Source organism: Ambystoma mexicanum, chromosome 12 (genome assembly GCF_040938575.1).
Source record: "Ambystoma mexicanum isolate Mex_15411 chromosome 12, UKY_AmexF1_1, whole genome shotgun sequence".
Lineage (NCBI taxonomy): Eukaryota > Metazoa > Chordata > Amphibia > Caudata > Ambystomatidae > Ambystoma > Ambystoma mexicanum.
In genome coordinates, this window is record NC_090936.1 from 461,213,330 (window position 1) to 461,237,399 (window position 24,070).

At 48.2% G+C, this 24,070-nt stretch overlaps 1 protein-coding gene across 1 annotated transcript in view; it reads left to right on the forward strand.

Moving 5' to 3' along the window:
* LRP6 (LDL receptor related protein 6) overlaps positions 1-24,070 on the forward strand; it is a 1,542,295-nt gene that overhangs the window by 1,146,334 nt on the left and 371,891 nt on the right. The window contains exon 14 of the mRNA XM_069628714.1: positions 7,317-7,528. Within this exon, the coding sequence (XP_069484815.1) occupies positions 7,317-7,528 (212 nt within the window). The remainder of the gene's footprint in view (positions 1-7,316; positions 7,529-24,070) is intronic.

Below are 24,070 nucleotides of genomic sequence, written 5' to 3' on the forward strand. Positions count from 1 at the left end.
AACCCCCTTCTAAGAGGTCTCGCTCTAATGTCCCCTTGCAAAGCACAGTTCTAGATCTATATGACCCCGAAATAGAAACTGAAGACCAAGAGGATCTTTCCTTTGTGAAAGCATCTGACCCTCCATGTAATGAAGAGGATACTGATGAACTTTATTATGGGGACGATAAAGACCCAGACGCAGACCAGGAGGCTAACATGTACTCCATAGATTTTCCTTTTAATCAGGACACTCCAGTGGTCGATTTCCCTGTCGATAATCAACCCCTCCTCAATGAAGTCTTAGCCAAAGCCGTGGAACACTTCCAAATTGACACACAAGAGGTACAGGAGGATAGAGACTTTGCTGAACAAATACTGGGGGACAAAGACAGTAGGTTAGTTTATCCCACTACTGAAATCGGTCCAACGCAGAATACAGCCTTCCTTAGGAGCACCCAATCTCACACGGGCTCTTAACCAGCGTGTGGAAAAACTATTCAGGCCTGCACCATCAGACCCCTTATATATGAGGCCAATTGAAACCAGACTCATTGGTTGTTACCACAACAATATAAAGAGCAGGCACACCAGTTGCTTACTCAGAGGCCACACCGGATAATGAAAGCAAGAAGATATTTGCCCTGGGCAGAAAGATCACTTCCTCTGCGGCATTAAACTAGAAAGCCAATAACGCTACACTTTTGGCAAGTTATAACTGCCATAAGTGGGAGGAGATTTCTGCGTTAATTTCATCCGTCCCAGAGCCACTTAAATCACAACTAGCTCAAGTGGCAGCAGACGGAAGGGCCGTATCTACCTGTCTCCTTAAATCAAACTTCGATGTAGCTGACAATGCCGGAAGAGTCACTGCAGAGGGGACTATTATGAAGAGGCATGCATGGCTTCGTCAATCAGGCTTTAGGCCAGAGACACAAGCCACTCTAATAAACATGCCAGTGGAACCTAATGTTTTCTTCGGCAAAGCTGTGGAAGATGCACTTAAGACAGCAAGGGATCAGTATGACACTCTAAAATCTTTAGGTCCGCTCACAAACAAGCCTACTGGTCAAAGGGTTTAATGGTAATTTTCGCTGTTGAGGTCAAAATTCTCAGAGGATCCGGCTACAGTCAAGACCAAGGTTCCTATGGGAATAATCCAGGACAAGCCTTCCAAGTTTATCCATGAGGACATCGCAGAGGTCGCGGTGGTCGCGTCAGAGGCTCAGCTCGAGGTGGCACTGCACCTCCGAGCAAGTGACATTCCGCTACAGGTACCCTCCCATGCATCTGCAGTCGGAGGACACATTTCCAACTGCACCCATGCAGGGGGGGGTATCACCTTGGACAGATGGTTGCTGTCCACGGTAGCAGAGGGCTACTGCATAGAACTGCTTCAACGTCCTCATGACCACCCCCACAACAGAAAATCTACCCAGAGGAACATCAGCTGATCCTTCTAGAAGAAAGAACAACGCTTGTATTAAAGGACGCCATAAAAGTGGTCCCAACCAACCAGGTAAACAAGGGTATTTATTCAACTTACTTCCTTCTGCCAAAGAAAGATCTAACGATGCGCCCTGTATTAGATTTACACCCTGCAAACGAGTATGCCAAGCCATAAAAGTTCTGCATGACTGTGCTGCAAGAGGTAATCCTGCTACTAAAAAAGGGGGATTACATGGTAACACTGGATATGAAAGATGCCTATTTTCATATTTCAGTGTTCCCAGCACACAGAAGATTCTTGCGTTTCAAGATGGCGAACAAGCAATACCAATTCAAAGTGCTGCCCTTTGGAATAGCCTTGGCTCCAAGGGTATTCACAAAGGTACTGGCGGTAGTGGCAGCACACCTGCGCAGGGGAGCAGTCCCTGTGTACCCTTACCTGGACGACTGGCTCATAACAGGGGAATCCCCTCTGATTTGCAGACATAATATCCAAATAACAATCAACCTCCTCTGTCAATTGGGCTTCTCAATCAACAAGAAAAAAATCAAGCCTAGTGCCAAGCACTTCCAAACAGTTCCTAGTAGCTATCCTTAACACAGAGGAAGGATTGGTCTTTCCTTCAGAGGAAAGAGTAAAAAATGTGTTTATGCAAATACCACATTATCAGGCCGGCCACCAGATAAGGGTGCGCAAAGCAATGCGTATAATAGGCACGATAGCATCTTGCATATACCTGGTTCCTCACGCACGCCTGCATATGCGTCCCATACAGGAGTGGTTGGTGGAACAGTGGTCTCAGGCAAGCAGTCATTGGGACGATCTAGTGGTTGTTTCGCCAACACTTGTACAAAAATCTTTGCTGGTGGGCGTGAGAAAACCTAACGAGAGGGAAACCCTTCTACGACCCACAGATACAGGCAGTGGTCACAACGGACGCCTCACTGGCATGGTGTGGGGCTCACTACCTTCACCACACAGCTCAGGGTCTGTGGTCTCACACTGCAGCTCAGTACCACATCAATGTGCTGGAACTTCTGGCAGTATTCACAGCCCCTCAGGCATTCCAACCCCATTTAACAAACCTGTTGGTGCAGATCCTAAGGGACAGCACCACAGCAATGTTTTAGATCAACAAACTGGGGTACACGTTCTCCAAATCTATCCAGACTTGCAGAGAAAATCTGGAAATGGTTACTCAGACGGAAAATGTTCCTGTCATCACAACATGTTCCAGGGGAACTCAACGCTCTAGCAGACTCATTGAGCAGAGATCCCCTACCAGAGGAACACGATTGGTGTCTGCACGAAGAAGTCGTAGAACCTCTTTCCTCAATGGGGTTTCCTTACTATAGACTTATTAGCCACAAGCGAAAATCGTCAATGCCCAGACTTCGCGTCCAGGTTCCCTCCAGCTAGGCTCCAAGAGGAACGCCCTATGGATGAATTGGTGAGGGAAATTTGCTTACGCTTCCCCCCCCCCCCCCAACTCCTCTCATGAGGAAAGTGGTGAACAAGTTACACAAGGAACCGATGACGCTTATCCTAGTTGCTCCTATGTGGGCAAGACAACCGTGGTATTCACATCTGCGCAAACTGGCAATGTGCGATCCCCATCAAGCTCCCATGCCAGTACAACCTACTCACCCAGCACGAGGAAAAAACAGTGCACCCACAACCACAATCAATGAACTTGGCAGCATGGCTCCTGAAGTCATGGAGTTCTGGCATCTCAATCTACCGCAAAGATGCATGGATATCTTGAAAGAATCAAGAAAACTAAACACTAGACACTGTTATGACAAATTTGATTTGAATTTGAAGAATTTATAATGCGAACTGGACGGAGTGAACCGTATTCGGGCACAGATGACAACTAAGGCCAGGACCAGGGAACAAAAAGGAAGAGCAAAAGATAGAGTTCTCATTCTACCACTTTCCTCCTTTATTTAAATGAGAACGTTTTCAATTTCTTCCTAAAGATTTCCAGAGTTTCACACATTCTGATTCAAGTGGAAGTTCATTCCAGACTTTAGGGCCGAAGGCTTCGAAGCATCTGTCTCTTCGCGATAGACATTTAGTTCGAGGAGTACAGATCAGGAGTTTATCCTGTGCACGTAGGTTCCTATTGGGATGATATGGCGTAATCTTTTCAGCCAAATATGCGGGTCAAAGCCCTTTCAAACATTTAAAAACTATGCATGCCATCTTAAACTTGATTCTATTCTCCGCCATCAACCAGTGGATGGATCTCTGCATTGATGAAACATGATGCCATTTTCTAAGGTCCCCGATTACTCTTAACTGCTGCGTTCTGTGCTCTTTGGAGTCTATCGATTTTGTTTTTGAGGGATTCCCGCTAATAAACTGTTGCAGTAGTCCAAGTGGGGGTTAGTCATTGCCCCCACCACAGCTGCCCTATCTTCCATTGGAATATAAGGTAGTATACTCCGTAGTGATCGCAGTGCAAAATGGACTTTTTTTTTAACCTTTGCTCCCACCTGACTCACTCCCCAAATTTTCCTGCCACCAGCAGCCTAAGTTTAACTTTTTTGGCATACGGCAATTGTTAACCTAAAATCAGTGGAGGGGGATTTTGTCTTTCTTGTGACATTTTATTCTTTGGACCGAACAATATAATTTATTTGCTGCGTTTAACTGTAGATGGTTATTAGTCATCTACTCATTGAGTTCTTCCATGCATTTATTCTTTCAAAGGCATCCTGACTATTTATAGATGTGTATCATCTGCTGATGAGCGAAACAACAAGCCATACTTTTAAAATATTTTGAAGACTGGACGGAAGTACAGATTGAATATGCGAGGGGATAAGAAGGAACCATGGGGAACCCCACATTCCAGCTCCACCATCTGAAAAATAAATCCATCCAGTATAACCCTCTGCGATTTATCTTTAAGAAATTATTAAAACCATCTCACCACTTCTTTAGATGCTTTTTCCACTTGCCCAATCCGTTGTGCCATTATCTGATGATTCACGGTGTCAAAGGCCGCGGACAGGTCCAGCATCAGCAATACTGTTGACCTTCCCCCGTCCGCAGCCTTTAGCAAGTCATCAGGTACGGCCAAAAGAGCTGACTCTGTGCCGTGATTTGGGCGAAATCCAGACTGAAGATTATGCAACAATTCTTCCTTAGCTGTAAATGCTTGGAATTGGGTACAAGTCACATTTTCCAGGATTTTTGTTGGCCACATAAAGTTTGCCACTGGTCGATAGTTAATTATTTTTGGATTTTTTTTAGCAGTGGCGTTATTCGTGCTTTTTTTTTTTTTTTTTTTTGAGCTTTAGGCACTTGAGTCTTGTAAAGACTTGTTCGCAAAAGTCCTAATAAATGGTGTAAATTCACTTGCTAAACGTTTAGCCGCACATGCTGGTATCCTACATGAAGGGTCATTTGTGGGTTTTAGTTGACTCAAGAGTGCAGACCTATTCGTCCACCATTGGGAACTGTAAAGCTCTCTCTTGGTTTTATTTTCTCTTATTCTTTCTTCCTCAGCTTTTTTCTCACGTCTAGGGGCCCTTCCTTGTTCTATGTTCTCTAAGATGGTGACTATCTTTTCTTTAAAGAAAATATTACATTTATCTCTAACCTATATGCTCCACTTGCTAGATGCAGGGTTATTGTTCAACTCCCTAAAAGTCCACCTGGCGGCCTTGTCAGCCTACACCACTTCCCATAAATAAGGTCTCATGGTGGAAGGTACCGGTCATCAAAGCATTTATGGAAGGGGTAAAGAGACTCCACCCTCCAATTTCTCACCCACCGCCAGGTTGGGACCTCAATGTTATACTCGCTAAGCTCATGGGACCCCAAGTCCAGCCTATGCACAAGTCTAGTCTCCAACACCTGACTTATAAAACTGCCTTCTTAGTAGCCATCACTTCCATAAGAAGGGTTCGTGAAATCCAAGCATTGTCAGTGCAGGATCCTTTCTTTACTATACATAAGTGCAAGCTGGTTTTACGTATTCGCCCTAGGTTCTCACCTAAATTCATCTCCAAATTTCATGTGAACCAGTCTATTGAGCTACCGGCTTTCTTCCAGGAGCCCAAACGCTCTGCTGAGGCAAAACTCCACACACTAGATGTGGGGAGAGCGGTCCTCTACTACGTAGACCAGACCGCTAAGAAAGACAGATCAACTGTTTGTCTCCATAGCGCCAGGCAGAGAAGTTGACCACATCTCTAAGAATGCCATCTCTAGATGGATAGTCAGATGTATCCAACTGTGCTAGTCCCTATCAGATAAAACACTGCCTTTTTTTACGCCAAGGGCCCACTCCACAAGAGGTACTGGTACCTCTCTGGCTTTCATTGCAAATGTCTCCTTAAACAGTAGTTGCAAAGCAGCTACATGTAGCTCAATACATACTTATACTCAGCACTACTGCATTGACACGCATTCAAAGACGGATACATAAGTGGCACAAGCTGTTCGAACACATTTATTAGCTCATGAACCTTCTCACATCCTACCTCCTCCTTCCACTGCTCGCTAATCTATGCACAACATGCGATCTAAGCAGATTTCACAAGCCTCAGAAGGGATACATTACTCACCATAATCATATTTCTGATGCTTGTATCTGCTTAGATTCACATGCGACCCACCCTTCCTCCCCTCGGAGAGAAGGCGCATGGATGCTTATGAGCTTGTCTGATACGTATCTGCTTAGATACAACTGTACTCACGCTACACTTCATGCTACCTCATGTCAGAAAAATAACAATCTGAGGGACCTCGATGCGTGCGACGCGTGAGGGATCATGGGTACAGTGGACGTCAAACTTGAGATAGTATTACTGGCACGCCCTGTCGACTGCCCTTTTCGAGTTTCGAAAACAACAACTGTAATACTCTGCAGCTTCCACTAGATGTCGGCCTATGCACAGCATGTGAATCTAAGCAGATACAAGCATCAGAAATACAATTACTGTGAGTAATGTATTATATATATATATATATCTCTCTCTCCACCCTCTCAGGGCCCAATCCTGAGGCCCCCCTGACGCCTTCGGCACCCAACCCCCTGAGGGGCTTGCGTCGCACGCCCCCGCCTCCTGGTGACTGCTGCACGTTGGACTCTACGGCTTGGGTGCTTGTAGGGATACCCCACCAATGGTTTGCTCAATTTCCACCGCCCCCTCTCTTCCCCCTTTTGGGGAATCCAAGAGTTGGACAGTACACCAACAAAGTTGGAGGAATGTGGGCCGGTATGACAGCAGACCCATCGCTTTAGGGCCTACAGTGACTCCAAGTCAAAGCATCACAGTACCGTCACTTACACAAGTTCCTCACACAACTTAATCAGTCAGTATCAGTTAAGACACTTCAAACGCCTTAGGAATTATAGATTTGGACTGGATGCCACCAAAGTTTGGGTGCATGTGGGATGGAATGACACCAGACTTGCATGAAACGTTACACCAAAGTTGTCACTTACACGCAACTTCATACACAACTTCAGCAGTGAATACATTCCAAACATCTTAGAAATTGCGGATTTGGATAGTATGCCTTTGAAATGGGCTAAATGTGCAATGGAATTACACCAGTCCCATGCCTGTAGGACATACGTTGACCCCAATTTCAAACATTACAGAAAATGGTACAGAAAAACATTAAACCGTCACTCCAATACTTAATCTTACAGAGAAGCCCTGCAACTCTGGTTTGAATCGATCTTCCTGAACCTCCATCATAGAACCTGAGAAAATCCTTCTAACAGTGATTTCCTATGTGTTTAGAGATGTTGGTTGTAGAACTATCAATGCAAGGGTCCCTGTGGTTATTGGCTTGTCACTTCATCTTGTTCATTTAGCATGACGAACTTAAATATAATTAGTATTTACTTTCTTTTTCAGAGCCTTACGGTAGTGGCAAGTTCGATTCCGAATCAGAATTTGGAAATGCAGCCCTACGACCTTAGTATTGACATCTACAGCCGCTACATCTACTGGACATGTGAAGCCACAAATGTCATTAAGGTCACACGGCTGGATGGTAGACCTATTGGAGTTGTGCTGAAAGGAGAGCAGGACCGACCCAGGGCGATTTTGGTGAACCCAGAAAGAGGGTATGTCCGGAAATGGCAGTCTTGTGTTCTATGGCAGTATTGTTATACAGAATGGAACCAGCAAGTATTCCTGCTGGAGAGAAAACGATGGCTGAATGGTAGTGAAAGCAGAGCTGTAACTATTACTTACCTGAGTAGCAACTTGTGTCACGAAAGGCCTTGATTAAGGAATCCTTTTTTTAAATTGGACGAAAATTGAGTTTGAACTTGCCTTTCAGTGTATGTAGTAGCGTGCTTCTGAGAACCAGCCTATATACAAATAATGGATTGGATGACTCCCATGCCTCCCTTGCCCCACCAGCATGAAGCAACGTTAGTACTTGCAGGGTTAGGCTAGTAGCTGAATATGGAATAAATGTCCAGCTGTTAGTTTGTTTTGATTTTAGTGATTTATTAGGCACCACATGCAGACAAAACTGTGTTTAAGTGCTTGAACAAAGCCATGCAGACATGAGTTAACAGAAAATACATGTCCTTTGCAAAGCTGTAAACAGTTTTACTAGCTTTGAATATAGTAAGGAAGTTAATTGCAGAGCTTTGCATCAGAGATGGCAAATCTACAGTCATCCCTAGATTTAAAATGTTATCTAGGGATGGTCAACAAACATTATTTGGATGATCGTAGGTGTCGAAAGATATTATAGCATGGATTTTATTTCAGGACAGAGTATGTACGTGCTTAAAAAACGAGACTTAAAGTTTTAGAAATGATAGAAATGTGTACTGGAAGCCATGGTAAAGATTGCTGCCACGGGGGGAAACTGAATCAATTTTGTGTAGGCTGAAAATCAACTGGACTGCTTAGTTCTGAAGTTTTTGTAATTGGGCTAATTGATATTTAGAAATGTCTAGATACAAAGAGTGACAATCGATTTTAAACTGATCTGTCCAGATAATGCTGAAAATAACACCCTATTTGTCTTTTTTAACTTTAGAGGTGTACTTAATAGTTACTTGAATAATGTAGGTTAAGGGTACGTATTGGAGAATACTGTTCGTGCCAATGAGAAAAGCTTCTATTTCGAAGGGATTGGTTCCTCCGACATATTCCACATCTATGACAGGTAATCACCACAGCTGTGCTGCTTCGGAAATTTCAATGACATTGATACGCTGTCATAGAGGGCCTGTCATGATGCCCGCTCCTGGGGAGCCGGTTCAAGCCCTGCGTCCCCGAAAGCGGACATCCAGCCCCCAAGGAAGGACCCAGCAACCCCATATTAGGGGCCCTTTGGACAGTGTCCTGGCGCCTATGGCGCCAGGCTCATAAGACATCAGTCCTGGCGCCATAGGCGCCAGGCTCATTATGGAAGTGCTTGGGTGCACTTACCTGATGCAGACCGTGCTGCCGGATCCCGGTCTCCTTTAGGCCTGAAAGGAACTACTTTACCTGTGGGACTAATTTACCATCCGGGCGTGGTCGGGGAAGGATACATACCTGGAACTTCTTCCAAGGCTATTTAAACCCCACCCGAACAGCCACACGTGCTTCGCGTTGTTCTGCATCTAGCAGCTGGACGCTCACCGTGTCTGCTCCTGCATCCTGACTTCTGCCACGCCTGCCAGCATCCTGGATCACCTGCAAAGGAAGAGAAAAAGAGAACAGAAGAAGGAAAGGTCCTTACCTGCTAAATCCGCATCCCGGAGACATCTCGCCGACAATCCTGAAAAGGAAGACTTTATTTAAAAGCTCATCGCGTCGATCGCTGCAGCACCGCATTCCACTCACCTTTACAGAGCGCCTCCATGTTCAGCAGCGATCATCTGGATTCGCAGTCACGCCCCAGCGCCTAGGGAGAAAAAGACCAGAACAAAAGATGAGAGAGCGAAGGGAATAAGGAAAGCTAAATCTCCATGTTAAGACTTACCTGTTGATTCATTCCCTCTTCATTTCGGGTCCGCGCCGTATCCTGCCATTTCCGGACCCCGGCCCCTAAGGGGAAAAAGACACTAGCATTAGTACATTAATGCATGGACACAAGGGGAACCTCTTATCAAAAAAACTTACCTGGAAGCCAAGCAAGTTTGGTTCTCACCAATCCGAAAATCCAGTGAAGTAACTGGATAGCAACACGCCTCTGCACCAGAAGCAGGATGGAGAGCTCGTCCTTCCAGACCCTAAGGTGAGACGCTACGAGGAATCACAGAAGGGTTTCGAGGAGGGTGAGGGGGGAAAGTGGGAGGCTGATTGCATTACCCCGCAGACAGTTAATCCCCTATTTTCGCCTACAGAAGGATACTTCTGCGAGCCAGACAAGCCAGATTTGGGGGCCCGGTCCAGTCCGTCTTCCGAACCCTGCGCATCACCTTAGAAGAGGTCACAGCAGCGCGAACCAGGCCAGCGCCTTCGTGGGAGTCAGGTGAGCGTTACAGGGCCTCCCTCGAGCTGACGTCACTGGATGTTATAAGTAGGACGCACGACGCCCGTAGCCTCAGTTCTGTTTTTTCCGCAGACGTGTTCACTTCAGAGATCTCGGCGCGCCTCTGTTCTTCTGTTACTATCGGTTCTTCGAACTTGGTTTGTGTAAAGTTATCATGTTTCGTTCGTCTTCTACCCCGCGGTCAGGATTCAAGAAGTGTCGGGACTGTGGTTCCAAGATGTCACTTACGGACCCGCACGTCGTCTGCCTCTGGTGCCTCGGCGAGGACCACGCCACCGATGACTGTGACGAATGCCAGTCTTCGACGTTGAAGGCCTTGCGGGAGTGAAAAAAGCTGCTGTCGGTAGCTAGGGTTTCCCAGCCCCGAAAGTCGAAATCCGCTGGGCTTTCGACTGACGATTCGAGGGGCGACACTCCGCATCGTCGCTGTAAGTCCAGGGGGTCTCGGTCCCGGAGTGGTTCGCGCCATTCCTCTGCCGCCTTGAGGCACTCGCGGAAGCGCCGTCACCGGTCGCCTTCCCCATCCGAGAACTCCGCCAGACTGCGGGTTCCTTGTCCCAACAAGCATTCTTCTCCTGCGGAATGGGATGCATTTCGTAAGAAAATGATGGCGATTTTTGAATCGCAGGGCTCCGTTCCGTCCGCGCCTTCGAAAGAAGCCGGCAGGGAACGCGCTAGGGCCACGGTTCGCACGCCTTTGGTCTCGGCGGTCGGCGCGATCACCGGGAACCTTCGAGATCCCGGTCGGACAAGGTAGATCGCTCTAGCCATGCCCGCTCCAGGTCACGGTCCTCGACGCCCTCGAGACCGTCAGAGCCAGTGAGGTCTTCTAAGAAGACATCGACGCCGTCAGCGCCATGTCCGTCGAGGGACTCTCTCGAGGCTCCGCCTCCGAGGAAGTCATCGGCGCTGAGGATGTCAAAGGACACGCTCGGGCCACCGCCCTCGAGGCCTGTGTCGAAGCCATCGGCGCCGCGCTCGACAACGATTCTGTCGACGCCTTTTGTGAAGGCTTTGCCGGAGGAACCCCGTGCATTGGTGGAAACTCTGAGGAAAGCCCTGAAGAAGTCAGTAAGGCCTGTATTTGAGCCATTTTCTGTGCCCTCATCCAGGGATTTATTCCAGCCTCTGGATTTCATCTCTGAGGTGGATGAAGGGTCTGATGAAGGTATGGTCCCTGTGGAGGTTCCTGATGAACTCTTGTCTGGTCATAGCCAGTTGGAAGACCTGCGTCAGTCTTTGCATGACGCCAGTGGTCTGGACACCTCTCTGGAGGTTGAGTTTGGTAGGCCTGAGCCTGGCACGCACGCCGCGTCTTCGTACCGGCGGCTCATGTTGAGGGTGACGGAGTGCTTGGGGTGGTCTGCGCCACCAGTGGATTTTCTGCAGGATGACCTGACAGATATCCTTGACCAAGGTCCACACACTGACCCCGTGCTGCCATTTCATATGGCTTTACAGAAAAGGGCGGCGGCGGCTGCGGCAGCTTGGACTGCTCCGGAGAGTCTCCCGGCAGTGAGCAAGTCGTTGCTGAAAAAATACCGTCCACCCAGTAGCGACCCCCCCCTGTTACTTGACTACGCACCCCACTTTGGAGAGTTTGGTGGTGCAGACGGCTACGGCCCCAGCAAAGCAGGCGTCATACCCTACCATTCCTCCAGATAGGGACGACAAACGTTTTGATGGCTGGGCGAAGAAAGTGTTTTCTTCAGGGGGTATGGCTTTACAGGCAGCCAACTCTGTGTGTGCCTTAGCATGTTTCACTCACACTCTGTGGAATTGTGTGTCTTTGGCGGCTGAACATATTCCCGAAGGGGAGGAATAGGATGGTTTTCTTGCCCTCGTTCAGGATGGCAAGGATGCCATGTGCAAATCCGTTCAGTCAGGTCTGGACATGGCAGACTGTGTCAGCCGGTCCATGGCGGCGAGTACCGTGATGCGCAGGTTTGCTTGGTTGCAGAAGTTGGGGTTTGCTCCTGATGTACAAGCCCGGCTTCTCAACATGCCCTTTGATGGTGAACATCTTTTTGGCAGCAAGGCTGACGAGAGCCTTGAGAGGTTGCAGACCTCCAAAGCTGCAGCAAAGTCGTTGAGCGCTGCAGTTCGCCAGCCTCTGCCTTTTCATCCTTGGGGACAGCAATGGAGGCGAGGTTCCTTTCGATACTACTCTTTGGTAGATCGAGGGGAGCTGGCAGTCAAAGGGGCCAACATAGGAGTACCAGAGGTGGAAAACAAGGTACTGGGGGTGCCAAGGCCGCTCGGGCAGTTGCCTCTTTGCCCTCGGGCACTGCCGCAGCCGCTTCAGCTGAGTCATAAGGCCATGTCCCATGGTTCGCCCGTTGGGCAAAGGCTAGCGCAGCATCTTGTAGAATGGCGTGCCTTTACTTCAGAGGTGTGGGTTCTGGAGATCATAGCCCAAGGCTACTGTCTTCCTTTCTGGCAGAGGCTTCACAACAATCCACCAGGGAATCTCTCTTTGAAGAGTCCGGATCCGCTCCTTGCGCAGGAAATCAAATCCCTGCTGGAGAAAGGCGCCCTAGAACTGGTGCCTGTAACGGAGAGGAACAAGAGATGGTATTCCACATATTTTTTGATTCCGAAAAAGGACGGGGGATTGAGACCCATCATGGGCTAGCATGGTTTGAACAAGCTCCTCAGGAAGGACAAGTTCAAGATGGGTACTCTTTCTCAAGTCCTCCAGGCCCTTCAACTTCAGGACTGGTTGGTGTCTCTCGACCTCGAGGAAGTTTACTTTTGTGTGCCGATTCATCCCAAGCACAAGAAGTACTGGAGGTTCGCGGTTGGCCACACGCATTTTCATTTCCGGGTCCTGCCGTTCGGATTGACCTCCGCCCGAAGGTCTTCACCAGGCTCCTGGTGGTGGTGGCAGCGTATCTCAGGAAAGAGAGGATTCACTTCTACCCCTACCTGGACGATTGGTTGATCAGGGCGCGCTCTTCCGAGCAAGTCCTGGATCATCTGTCGGTCACTTGCCACTCCCTTCACAGGCTGGGCTTCTCCCTAAACTTAAAGCATTCCCACTTGACACCTACCCAGCGGCTCCAGTACATCGGAGCAGCGCTCGACACATCCCTGGGGCAGTCTTCGCCTCCCCAGGTAAGGGCTCATCACATTCTGCAGATGGTGCACAAGTTTCAACTTGCCAAGTGTCTCCTGGCATTCGAGTTCTTGAGGTTTCTCGGCCTCATGGCATCCTGCATTCTTCTGGTGCCAGAGGCCAGGTTGCAGATGAGATCTCTGCAATAGGCTCTCAAGCTCCAGTGGTTGCAGTCCTCTGGTAGGATGTCGGACCCCGTTCAGGTGCTGCCCTCGGTCACCCAGGATCTTCTTTGGTGGGCCGTCGAAGGCAATCTGATGAAGAAGGCTCCATTTTGGCTGCCCTGGCCGGAGGTGATGATCGTGACGGACGCATCCCTCATGGGATGGGGAGCTCATGCCAACAAGTTGACAGTCAGCGGTCGTTGGTCTCCGTCGGAGTCCAGACTCCATATCAATCTGTTGGAGCTGAGGGCCGTCAGGCTAGCCCTGGAGGCTTTTCTGCCGTCTGTGCGAAGGAAGTCTGCCCTGATTCTGACTGACAATACAGTGGCAATGCACTACCTCAACAAAAAGGGGGGTGGCAGGGTCTCTCCCTCTGTGCAGAGACACGATGCAGCTCTGTTTCTGGGCCATCCAGACGGAAATTTTGATCTCGACAGTTCATCTGGCCTGAGACGAAAACGTTGCGGCGGACGCTCTGAGCAGGCAGAGCACGGTCTGTCACGAGTGGGAGCTGGCTCAGGAGATTCTCCTGGAGATCTTCGTCCTTTGGGGGACCCCACAAGTGGATCTCTTTACCACCAGTGTCAACCGGAAGTGCGAAAGGTTCTGCTTGCGGGCATTTCCTCTAAGAGGAGTCTTAAGGGACGCGTTCGTAGTAGAGTGGTCCTTCCCACTGCTGTACGCGTTTCCTCCAGTCCCCGTCACTCCGCAAGTGCTGCGGAGGTTACGGGGGTTGGGTTCCCAAATGATCCTCATTGCTCCGGCATGGGCCAGGAGAATGTGGTACCTGGACCTTCTCGATATGTCCATCTGACCTCCACGCCGTCTTCCCTACCGAGACAATCTGCTCTCACGGGAGGGGGGGAGGTCAGGTTCTCCATCCAGAGGTCGAGTCCCTCAACCTCCATGCTTGGCTTCTTTAAGGTTGAGGTATAAGGATTGGGACCTTCCTGAAGATGTGATGGAGGTGTTGCTTTTGGCCAGAAGGCCTGTAACAAAGTCCCTGTACCGTTGCCGTTAGAGAAAGTTCTGCGACTGGTGCAGGGTTAATAATGTGGATCCTTTTTCACGTGCCATTCCTGTGGTTCTGTCTTTTTTGCTTTCATTAGACCACAAGGGCCTGCAAACGGGTGCCTTTAAAGGTTACCTGGCGGCACTGTCCATATTTAAACGTTCGTCTGAGGAGTGTTCTTATTTTAAGATTCCTTTTGATTTCTCAGTTTCTCAAAGGGCTCACTAATGTGTTCCCACCGTCACCTTTCCAGGTGTCCGGTTGGGATTTGAACCTGGTTCTAAAATTCCTCATGGGTGCTCCGTTTGAGCCTTAACATTCTTGTCCTTTGAGACTGTTGACCTTGAAAACTGTATTTTTAGTTGCGGTCACTTCCGCTCGCAGTGTGAGTGAGTTGCAGGCACTATCCGTTAAGCCACCTTCAGTGTTCCATTAGGATTGGGTTGTCCTTAGGGTTCGTCCTTCTTTTCTCCCGAAAGTTGAGTCGGAATTTTATTTAAGCCAGAAGGTCATTCTTCCGGCATTCTTTCCTCCACCGCATCCTGGTAAGGAAGAGGTGAGGCTCCATACGTTGGATCCTAGGAGAGCTTTAAGTTTCTACATCTGACGCATGTCCCGGGTCAGAGTGGACGATCAGCTCTTTGTAGATTACACTGGAAACGGTTTGGGACAAGCTGTTACTAAGCAGACTTTGTCTAGATGGATTATCTTGACAATTTCTGAATGTTACCGCTTGGCGGGTAAGGACTCTCCGGTAGTCTTACGGGCCCATTCTGCTAGAGGTGTGGCTGCCTCTACTGCCCTGCAGAGGGGTGTTCCCATTCGTAACATGTGTGAAGCAGCCACATGGGCCTCTGTCCATACTTTTGTCAAACACTACCCCCTGGATTCTATCCATGGGCAAGATTTGGCCTTTGGCAAGGCGGTCCTCTATTCTGCAATTTAATTGGGCATTCTAAATTCTTTTCCCACCCCCATACGTTGGTACTGCTTTGGGAGTCTGTCATAGATGTGGAATACTTCGGAGGAACCAATCCCTTCGAAGCACATGTTACTTTCTTACCTGGTAACGTTCTTTCGTTGGGATGTTCCGACGACGTATTCCACATCACTCCCTCCCTACCTGCCCCTCTACAGAATTTCTTATGCAATTGCAGCTTTCTTTTCTGCAAGGCTTTCTGCAGTCATACTGGCAGGAGATTGGTGCCACACGTTCTGGGGAAAAAATACTACAACTGAGGCTATGGGCGCCGTGCGTCCTAGATATAACATCCGGTGACGTCGGCTTGACGGAAGCCCTCGAGGACAGCGTATCGACGTCATCGACGCAGACGCCAAAAATTTTCCGAAGCAGCACAGCTGTGGTGATTACCTGTCATAGATGTGGAATACGTTGTCGGAACATCCCATCGAAAGAACGTTACCAGTTAAGAAAGTAACTTGTTCTTTGCTGCTATTAAGTTGCCGAAAATTATCTAACATCCAGCATTCGACTTCCCTTAAACAATCCATAAATTTAGTCCCCTTAAAGCTCAAGTTGCAATTTCTAAATAAAACGTGTGTATTGTCTGCATATGAATGGTATCTCAGTCCGAACCTCTGAAAAATGTAAACAATGGTCTTACATAGGTGTTAAAAAGAAGAGGGGAAAGACCCTTGGGGAACTCCACATAACTTTTTTATCAGGAGACTGGATTGGGCCTACTTTGACCCGCTGGGTTTATTTCCCGAAATGGAACAAAGCCAGTATATGGTATGAGATGAAATCTTTGCAAAGTTTTCCGGCGTGAGAGCCACGTATCTTGATCAATCATACAGAAGGCTGCTGACCCGACCGTCCAGCACTAAGATAGTCATGTGCACATTGTTCACGCCTCCTAAAAATTAATTCTATACTGATAAATGTGCAGTCTCGTCACCCTGTGTGGGTCGAAATCCAGATAAGTATCTAAAATAAAATGTGTTTCAATAACATTTAGTTGCTGAATAACTATTTGCTCAAGGATTTTAGTCATCCCTGGAAGACCTTCTACTGGAAAATAATTAATTGAAACAAGTTGATCTAATGTCAGCTTTATTTTTGCAGCAGAGAGATAATAGATGCCTTTATGCTGCCAGGGACATATCTTAATTAAAGGATTTATTAACAAATATAGTTTTGGAGTCAGCAAAAAAAGTTGCAAAATTCTTTGCTAGGAAGAATACATTGTTTAGACCAGACCAGAGTTGAAGTCTGTGTTGATCCTGAAGAAGCTTGTTGAATTATGGGTCAATCATGCAAGGGCCAACTAGACAACAAACATATTTAGATCCAGCAAATAAGCGGTGGAGCGATTTGTTATATATATATATATATATATATATATATATATATATATATATATATATATATATATATATATATATATATTATCTCTGAGGCTTGTGGAATCTGCTTAGATCCCATGCTGTGCATAGGCCGACATCTAGTGGAAGCTACGGAGTATAAGTTTGTTTTTCGAAACTCGAAAATGGGTGTCGACACAGAGCGTGTCAGTAATATTATCCCTAGTGTGACGTCCACTGTACCCATGATACCTCATGCGTGTAGGACCCTCAGATTGTTTTTTTCCACCATACTTGTCGGAAGCATAGTGCAGAGGTCCCTGGCTTTCAGCCATATTTTGCTAAATATCATATAATTTCCACGTTCTTCCACTCCCACGTCGAGTCATCGAAGTTCGAAGATCGACGCCGGTCCGGAGAGCAAACAACCGTCGAGAGCTGCACAATGGATTTTGGGCCTTGGAAGACCTCTGGCCTCGGCCCTGCAAGTAGGGAGAGTGGCGGGTGGAAACATACTCTACACTTTTATTTTTCCTACACACTAGCCTGCTGCCACAGGGTGCGTATGGAGGGTACCCCATTTAAATGTTGCCCCAGTGCAACTGCAAGTACCCTTGGGTTGACAAACACGCCACCTGTAGCCTCTGCTTGCCAAGGGATCACCCCAAGGCGAACTGCAGTGTGTGTAGCCGGTTCAAGGCTAAAACACTAAAGGACCGCTCGACCAAACGTTGGGCCCACCACGCCAGGTAACTCGAGGCCATGAAAGCGGAGGGCGCCATCAGCGATGGCAGCAACACCGTACTTTGGGACAGTGAGGGCAAAGAGGTGTCGAAAGACGTCCAGGCGCAAGTCCCCAACCTCAGAAGATTGTCCGGCAGGGCAGTTATGGGGAACACACCCGGTGAAAACAAGCGCTTCCCACACCACTTCTACACCTAAACACTCGAGTCCAACCGAGACTCGACATGCGCATCGAGTTCTCGGAAAGAGGCACAAAGAGAGCGGTCCACCGAATCGGTGTCCTCTGGGTGTTCCTGGTCAAGATAGCCGCACGACACGAGGCAACCGTCCACAGTTGCCAAAGGTGCCTCACTCACCAAAGTTACGGAGGTAAGCTCGTCGGAAAACTAATCCGACCTCCAGCCCCCAGGCCGCACACCTAAAGTCTGCTCCGGCAGACCGTTCGGCGGCTGCTTCCGAGTCCCGACATGCACATTCGAAGGAAAGAGACACTACCCCCGAATCTCGACGCCAGACGTCGAAAAGCTCAGAGAAGGTGAAAACATCAGGGAAACACTCTTCTATTCATGGGGAAGGGGGTAAACCGCAGAAGAAGCCATCTCACCCTTCTTCTGCACCACAGACACATAAGGACAGTTCAAAGTCTTTAGTTAAGCATAATTCCAAGACCCCTGTCCAGGCCCCTAGGTCCAAACAAGGAATAGAAGGGGAACCCTCTCAGGAAATGGTCATTCCCAGCCCCAAAAAAATGGACCAGTGAAGATAGACCGGGTAATGACTAGAATGTCCTCCCTAGCTGACTTCTACTCCAAGAACCCAGAGCACTTCTTCACCTATACCCCGGGCAGTGCTACTCCTTCAGGATCCAGGGACCCTCAGCTCCCTACTAAGAAACCTTGGGTTGAGACTCCAACTCGGGGACTGTTTTCAGACTCTTTTTACATGCATCCTTACACCCAGTATGGTGAGGATCCACAACAGTACGATGAGGATCCAGACTTGGTAACGTTGGATGACCAAACTGGGTGGACTATTCTGGGGATGTCGAGGGCCAAGAGGGGGAGAAGATGATGTCGCAGAAGTCTACAGGATAGACTCTCCTGTTCACAAAGAACCTCAGGTTACCGACTCTCCAGTAGACAACCAGCCCCTCCTAAATGAGGTCTTGGCCAGAGCGGCAGAACACTTCCGGATAGACACTCAGGGGGCACAGGAGGAGAGGGACTTTGCAGAAGAACTAGTGGGAGAGAAGAGACCCTTTGCCCAAGCCATTCCAATTCTCAAGTCCACCCAACGGAGAATTGATCCTTCCCTTCTTACTCCTAACCTCACCAGGGCCAATAAACCCCTGAATCGAGAAAACCTTCAGGGCCGCCCAGTCAGACCCACTTTACATAAGGGGTCAAGTGAAGCCCGACTCCTTGGTAGTTACTAACACCAGAAAGAGGGTGGGGGCACCTCTATCATCATCTGAGTCCTCCCCTACCCCCCCAGACAAGGAGAGCAAGAGAATTTACGGGTTGGGAAGGAAGGTAGCCTCCACTTCCGCTTACCAAACAAGGATTGCGACACCACCACTCTACTGGCAAGTTGCACTTGCCACCAGTGGGAGCAGGTAGCTGTCCTCATTGACTCCGCACCGGAACCACTAAAGGGTCAATTGGCCCAGGTCGCGTCAGAGGGGAGAGCCGTGTCCGGCCGCATCCTTAAAGCAACCTTTGATGCTGCAGATAACGCGGGCAGGCTCATAGCAGAAAGCACGGTCATTAAGAGGCATGCTTGGTTAAGACAGTCGGGGTTTAAACCCGAGACAGAAGCATCCCTAATTGACATGCCGGTGGAACCGAATCTCCTATTTGGCAACGCGGTTGAGGACGCATTAAAAACTGTCAAAAACGAGTATGATACTCTGAGATCCCTGGGACAGTTGACCAACAAGCCCCCTAATCAAAGAGGCAATGGTAATTTTCGTCGCCCACGCTGCCAAAATTCACAAAGGGGCTCCAATTATACACAGGGGCAGGGTATATCATGGGGTAACAACCAGCAGACTACCCAAAGTTAAAGCAGAGGAAACAAAATGGGCCATGGTAGCGGTAGAGGCAGCCCCAGCAGAAGCGGCACGCCTCCCTCAAAACAGTGACGCTGCGTTCAGGGTCCCTTCTCACGGATCCCCAGTAGGGGGACGCATTTCCAACTTCACCCAACTTGGGAAGGGACCACATCAGCCAGATGGGTGCTGTCCACCGTGTCTGCAGGATACTGCATAGAACTGCTCGTGCGTCCCTGAAACCACCCTCCACGTCAAGATACATTCCTTGGACCACCGAAAGATCCTCCTTGTCAATCTTCTAGCAAAGGACGCGATAGAACTCGTCCCGGGCAACCAGGTAAACAAGGGTATTTATTCAACTTACTTCCTTGTGCCAAAGAAAGATTTGACAATGCGCCCAGTATTAGACTTATGCCCTGCAAACAAGTATGTCAAGCCCAAAATGTTTCGCATGACTACTCTCCAAGAGGTAATCCCACTCCTAAAAAAAGGGGGATTACATGGCAACACTGGATATGAAAGATGCCTATTTTTATATTTCCATGTTCCCAGCGCACAGAAGATTCTTGTGCTTCAAGGTGGACAGTCAGCACTACCAGTTCAAGGTACTGCCCTTCGGTATAGCCTCGGCTCCAAGGGTATTCACCAAGGTACTGGCGGTGGCGGCGGCACACCTACGCATGGAGGCAGTCCCAGTGTACCCTTACCTGGGCGACTGGCTCATCACGGGGGAGACCCCACTAATTTGCAGATCAAATATTTCAAGAACTATCAACCTCCTCTTTGAATTGGGTTTCTCCATAAACGAGAAAAAGTCAAGTCTGGTGCCAAGCACCTCCAAACAGTTTAGGAGCGGTCCTAAACACATAAGAAGGGTTAGCCTTTTCATCAGAGGAAAGAATTCGGAATCTAATGCTGCAAATTCCGCTATATCAGGCCGGTCGCCAGATAACGGTGCACAAAGCGATGCGTTTGCTGGGCATGATGGCGTCATGCATTTACCTGGTCACCCACGCGCGCCTGGGCATGCATCCCATGCAAGAATGGTTGGTGAAACAGTGGTCTCATGCAAGTGGTCAGTGGGACGATCTAGTGGTCGTTTCGCCAACACTTGTACAAAGTATTCAATGGTGGACAAGAGAAAACCTGTCAAAGGGGAAACCCTTTTACGATCCCGAGGTACAGGCTGTAGTCGCAACAGACGCATCCCTGTCAGGGTGGGGAGCACACCATCTCCAACACACAGCTCAGGGTCTCTGGTCTCACTCAGTGGCCAGGAATCATATCTGCTAGAGCTTCTGGCAGTATTCAGAGCGCTTCAAGCGTTCAAGCCCTACCTGTTAAACCTGTCAGTGCAGATCCTGACAGACAGCACAACAGCTATGTTTTACCTAAACAAACAGGGAGGAACTCGTTCGCCAAGTCTGTCTAAGCTTGCCCAGAAAATAAGGATATGGGCACTCAGACGGAACATCTACCTGTCATCTCAACATGTTCCAGGGGAGCTCAATTCTCTGGTGGAGGCTTTAAGCAGAGATCCCCTCCCGGAAGAACACGAATGGCGTCTACACAGAGAAATCGTAGAAGATCCCTTCTCTCTGTGGGGTTTCCCCACTATAGACCTATTCGCCACAAGCGAAAACAGACAGTGCCCAGGATTCGCATCCAGGTTCCACCAACCAGACTCCCAGGGGAACGCCCTGTGGATGAACTGGTCAGGGAGTTTGCGTACGCTTTTCCACCAACCCATCATCAGGAAGGTGGTCAACAAGATGCACAGGGAATCGATGACGCTCGTCCTAGTTGCTCCCATGTGGGCGAGGCAACCGTGGTTCCCACACTTGCGCAGACTAGCGGTGTCTGAACCCATCAAACTCCCGTGCTGGTACAACCTACTGTCCCAGCACCAAGGTCAGACAATGCATCCTCAACCCAACTCAATGAACCTGGCAGCATGGCTCTTGCGGTCATAGAGTTTGGACATCTCAATTTACCTCAGAGATGTATGGACATCCTAAAAGAATCTAGGAAGCCAAACACGAGGTATTGCTACTTTGACAAATGGAAAAGATTCGTTATCTGGTGCCAGAATAAGCAAATCAACCCAGTTGATTGCACTCCTTCCACTATAGTCCCCTACATGCTCCACCTGCTGGACGCAGGGTTGGTTTTTAATTCACTGAAGGTACACCTGGCAGCTCTGTCAGCATACACCACCTTGCATAGCAAGGTATTGTGGTGGAAAGTACCAGTGGTTAAAGCCTTTTTGGAAGGAATAAAGAGACTTCACCCTCCAATTTCTAACCCACCACCAGGATGGGACCTTAATGTGGTGCTGGCTAAACTCATGGGCCCTCCCTTAGAGCCCATGCATAAAAGCAGCCTCAAACAACTGACATATAAGACTGCCTTCTTGGTAGCCATTACGTCTATAAGAAGGGTCAGTGAAATTCAGGCTCTGTCAGTGCTGGATCCTTTCTTTACTGTCCATAAAGATAAACTGGTTTTACGAAGACACCCTAGGTTCTCAGCTAAGTTTATTTCTAAATTCCACGTTAACCAGTCCATCGAGCTTCCGGCTTTCTTCCAAGACCCACAAAGCTCGGCTGAGGTGAAACGACACACCTTAGATGTGCGTAGGGCGGTCCTATACTATGTAAACAAAACCAGACTGCTAAGGAAAACAGACCAACTGTTTCTCTCCGTAGCTACAGCAGAGAGGGAGATCGTGTCTCTAAAGGTGCCATCTCTAAGTGGCTTAAACTGTATCCAGCTATGTTACTCCCTTTCTGAAAAAACTCTGCCTTTCACGCCAAGAGCCCACTCTACAAGAGGCATTCGGACCACTCTGGCTTTCATTGCAAATGTACCCCTTGACATCATTTGCAAAGCAGCTACCTGGAGCTCTATTCACACTTTTACTCAGCACTACTGCATTGACACCCATTCCAAGACAGATACTCAAGTGGGACAAGCGGTTCTAAGACATTTATTTGCTCATGACCCTTCTCACGTCCCACCTCCTTCTAACACTGCTCGCTAATATATGCACAGCATGTGATCTAAGCAGATTACACAAGCCTCAGAAGGGATACATTACTCACCGTAATCGTATTTCTGATGCTTGTATCTGCTTAAATTCACATGCGGCCTGCCCTTCCTCCCCTCTGAGAGAAGGCACATGGATGCTTGTAGTCTTATCTTTCTATCTATCTGTTTGGATAATCTGTACTCCCGCTACTCCTCATGCTACCTCATGTCAGAAAAAATACAATCTGAGGGTCCTAGACGCGTGAGGGATCATGGGTACAGTGGACGTCACACTAGGGATAGTATTACTGGCACGCCCTGTGTTGACGCCCATTTTCGAGTTTCGAAAAACAAAACTGTAGTACTCCGCAGCTTCCACTAGATTTCGGCCTATTCACAGCATGTGATCTAAGCAGAAACAAGCATCAGAAATACGATTACAGTGAGTAATGTATCCCATATATACACAAAGAATGGTCACTGGTGTAATCGAAATTGTACACCAAAGATTTCGTAACAAAGATTTTTTGTGATAGGAAAATGTTTCCTGGACATGTTTTGTTGAATGAATCAGTAACGGTATGGCATGAAAGAGTAGATTATTGGTGAAGAGACTGAAAAGGTGTCAAACATTGTGATATGTTTGTGATTAATGAATACACAATAACTAAAGTGTTAACTTGAAAATAATAAAATATATTTTTTAATATAAAGATTTATTAATTACACATTGACCTGTTCTATCCCTATTACCAGTGTCTATTTTCTTTTGTATCCATCTTTGTGTGCTTTGGCCACCCAGAATCCGAAGACGGACAAGGTGGCATTTTGTCTTCTCTCCTTTATTCCAATTGATAAGTCTGTTCTTTCCCTAGACCTAGGATCTTGGCCGCATTCTTCGACATAAAGTCCAAAGAGTGCTAGTCATGCTGTCATTACTAATAAATCCTGTCAATAAGCCTACTCTAACCTAGATTTTGTCTCTACAACTTAAAACTAAATCTACAAAGCAAACCAAGATGTATATCGACCCTGGTAGGTGAAAGTTGGCTGGTTTCTGACCTGTTCCCACTGGGATAGGAGTATCCTCTCAGGTTCCCATCCTTTGATACACAGTTTATACATGTCCCACTCAAATGTTCTTTATACAGTTCATGAAAACAACAATGTCTCTCCTCCTTTCTAGCAATGGTGCTCTTTCTGGTACTCTTCAGCAAGAGCTCCGGAACTTCTTTTTAGTGAGATAGTGCCATGACATCCATCTGTGTAAGGGTTTGGTTTCTCACACCCCACCTTAGAGTAGTAGGTCTCCCGCCGTTCCCTGCGCTCCGGTTTCTTTCATCCCTGCCTTGGGGGTTTGGTTACTTGTGCCCCATCTTTGGGTTCTGCTTCTCTCACTGTGCCTCACTGTAGTTCTCACCCCAATCTGAGGTCAAATCTCTCTTCCCCAGCTTTGGATCTGTTTTTACACAACCTGGGGGACTTGCTACTCTAGCCCCGCCTGTCATGATGCCTACCCCGGGAGCACCAGGCCAGGCCCAGCACCCCCGGAAGCAGGCATCATGCCCTCGGGTAAAAGCCCAGCGGCCCCTTATAGGGGCTCTTTGGACTCAGTCCTGGCGCCTTTGGCGCCAGGCTCATAAAGGGAGGTGTTTTGTGCACTTACCTGATGCAGACCATTCTGCACACTTCAGGCCTCCCTGAGACCTGAAAGG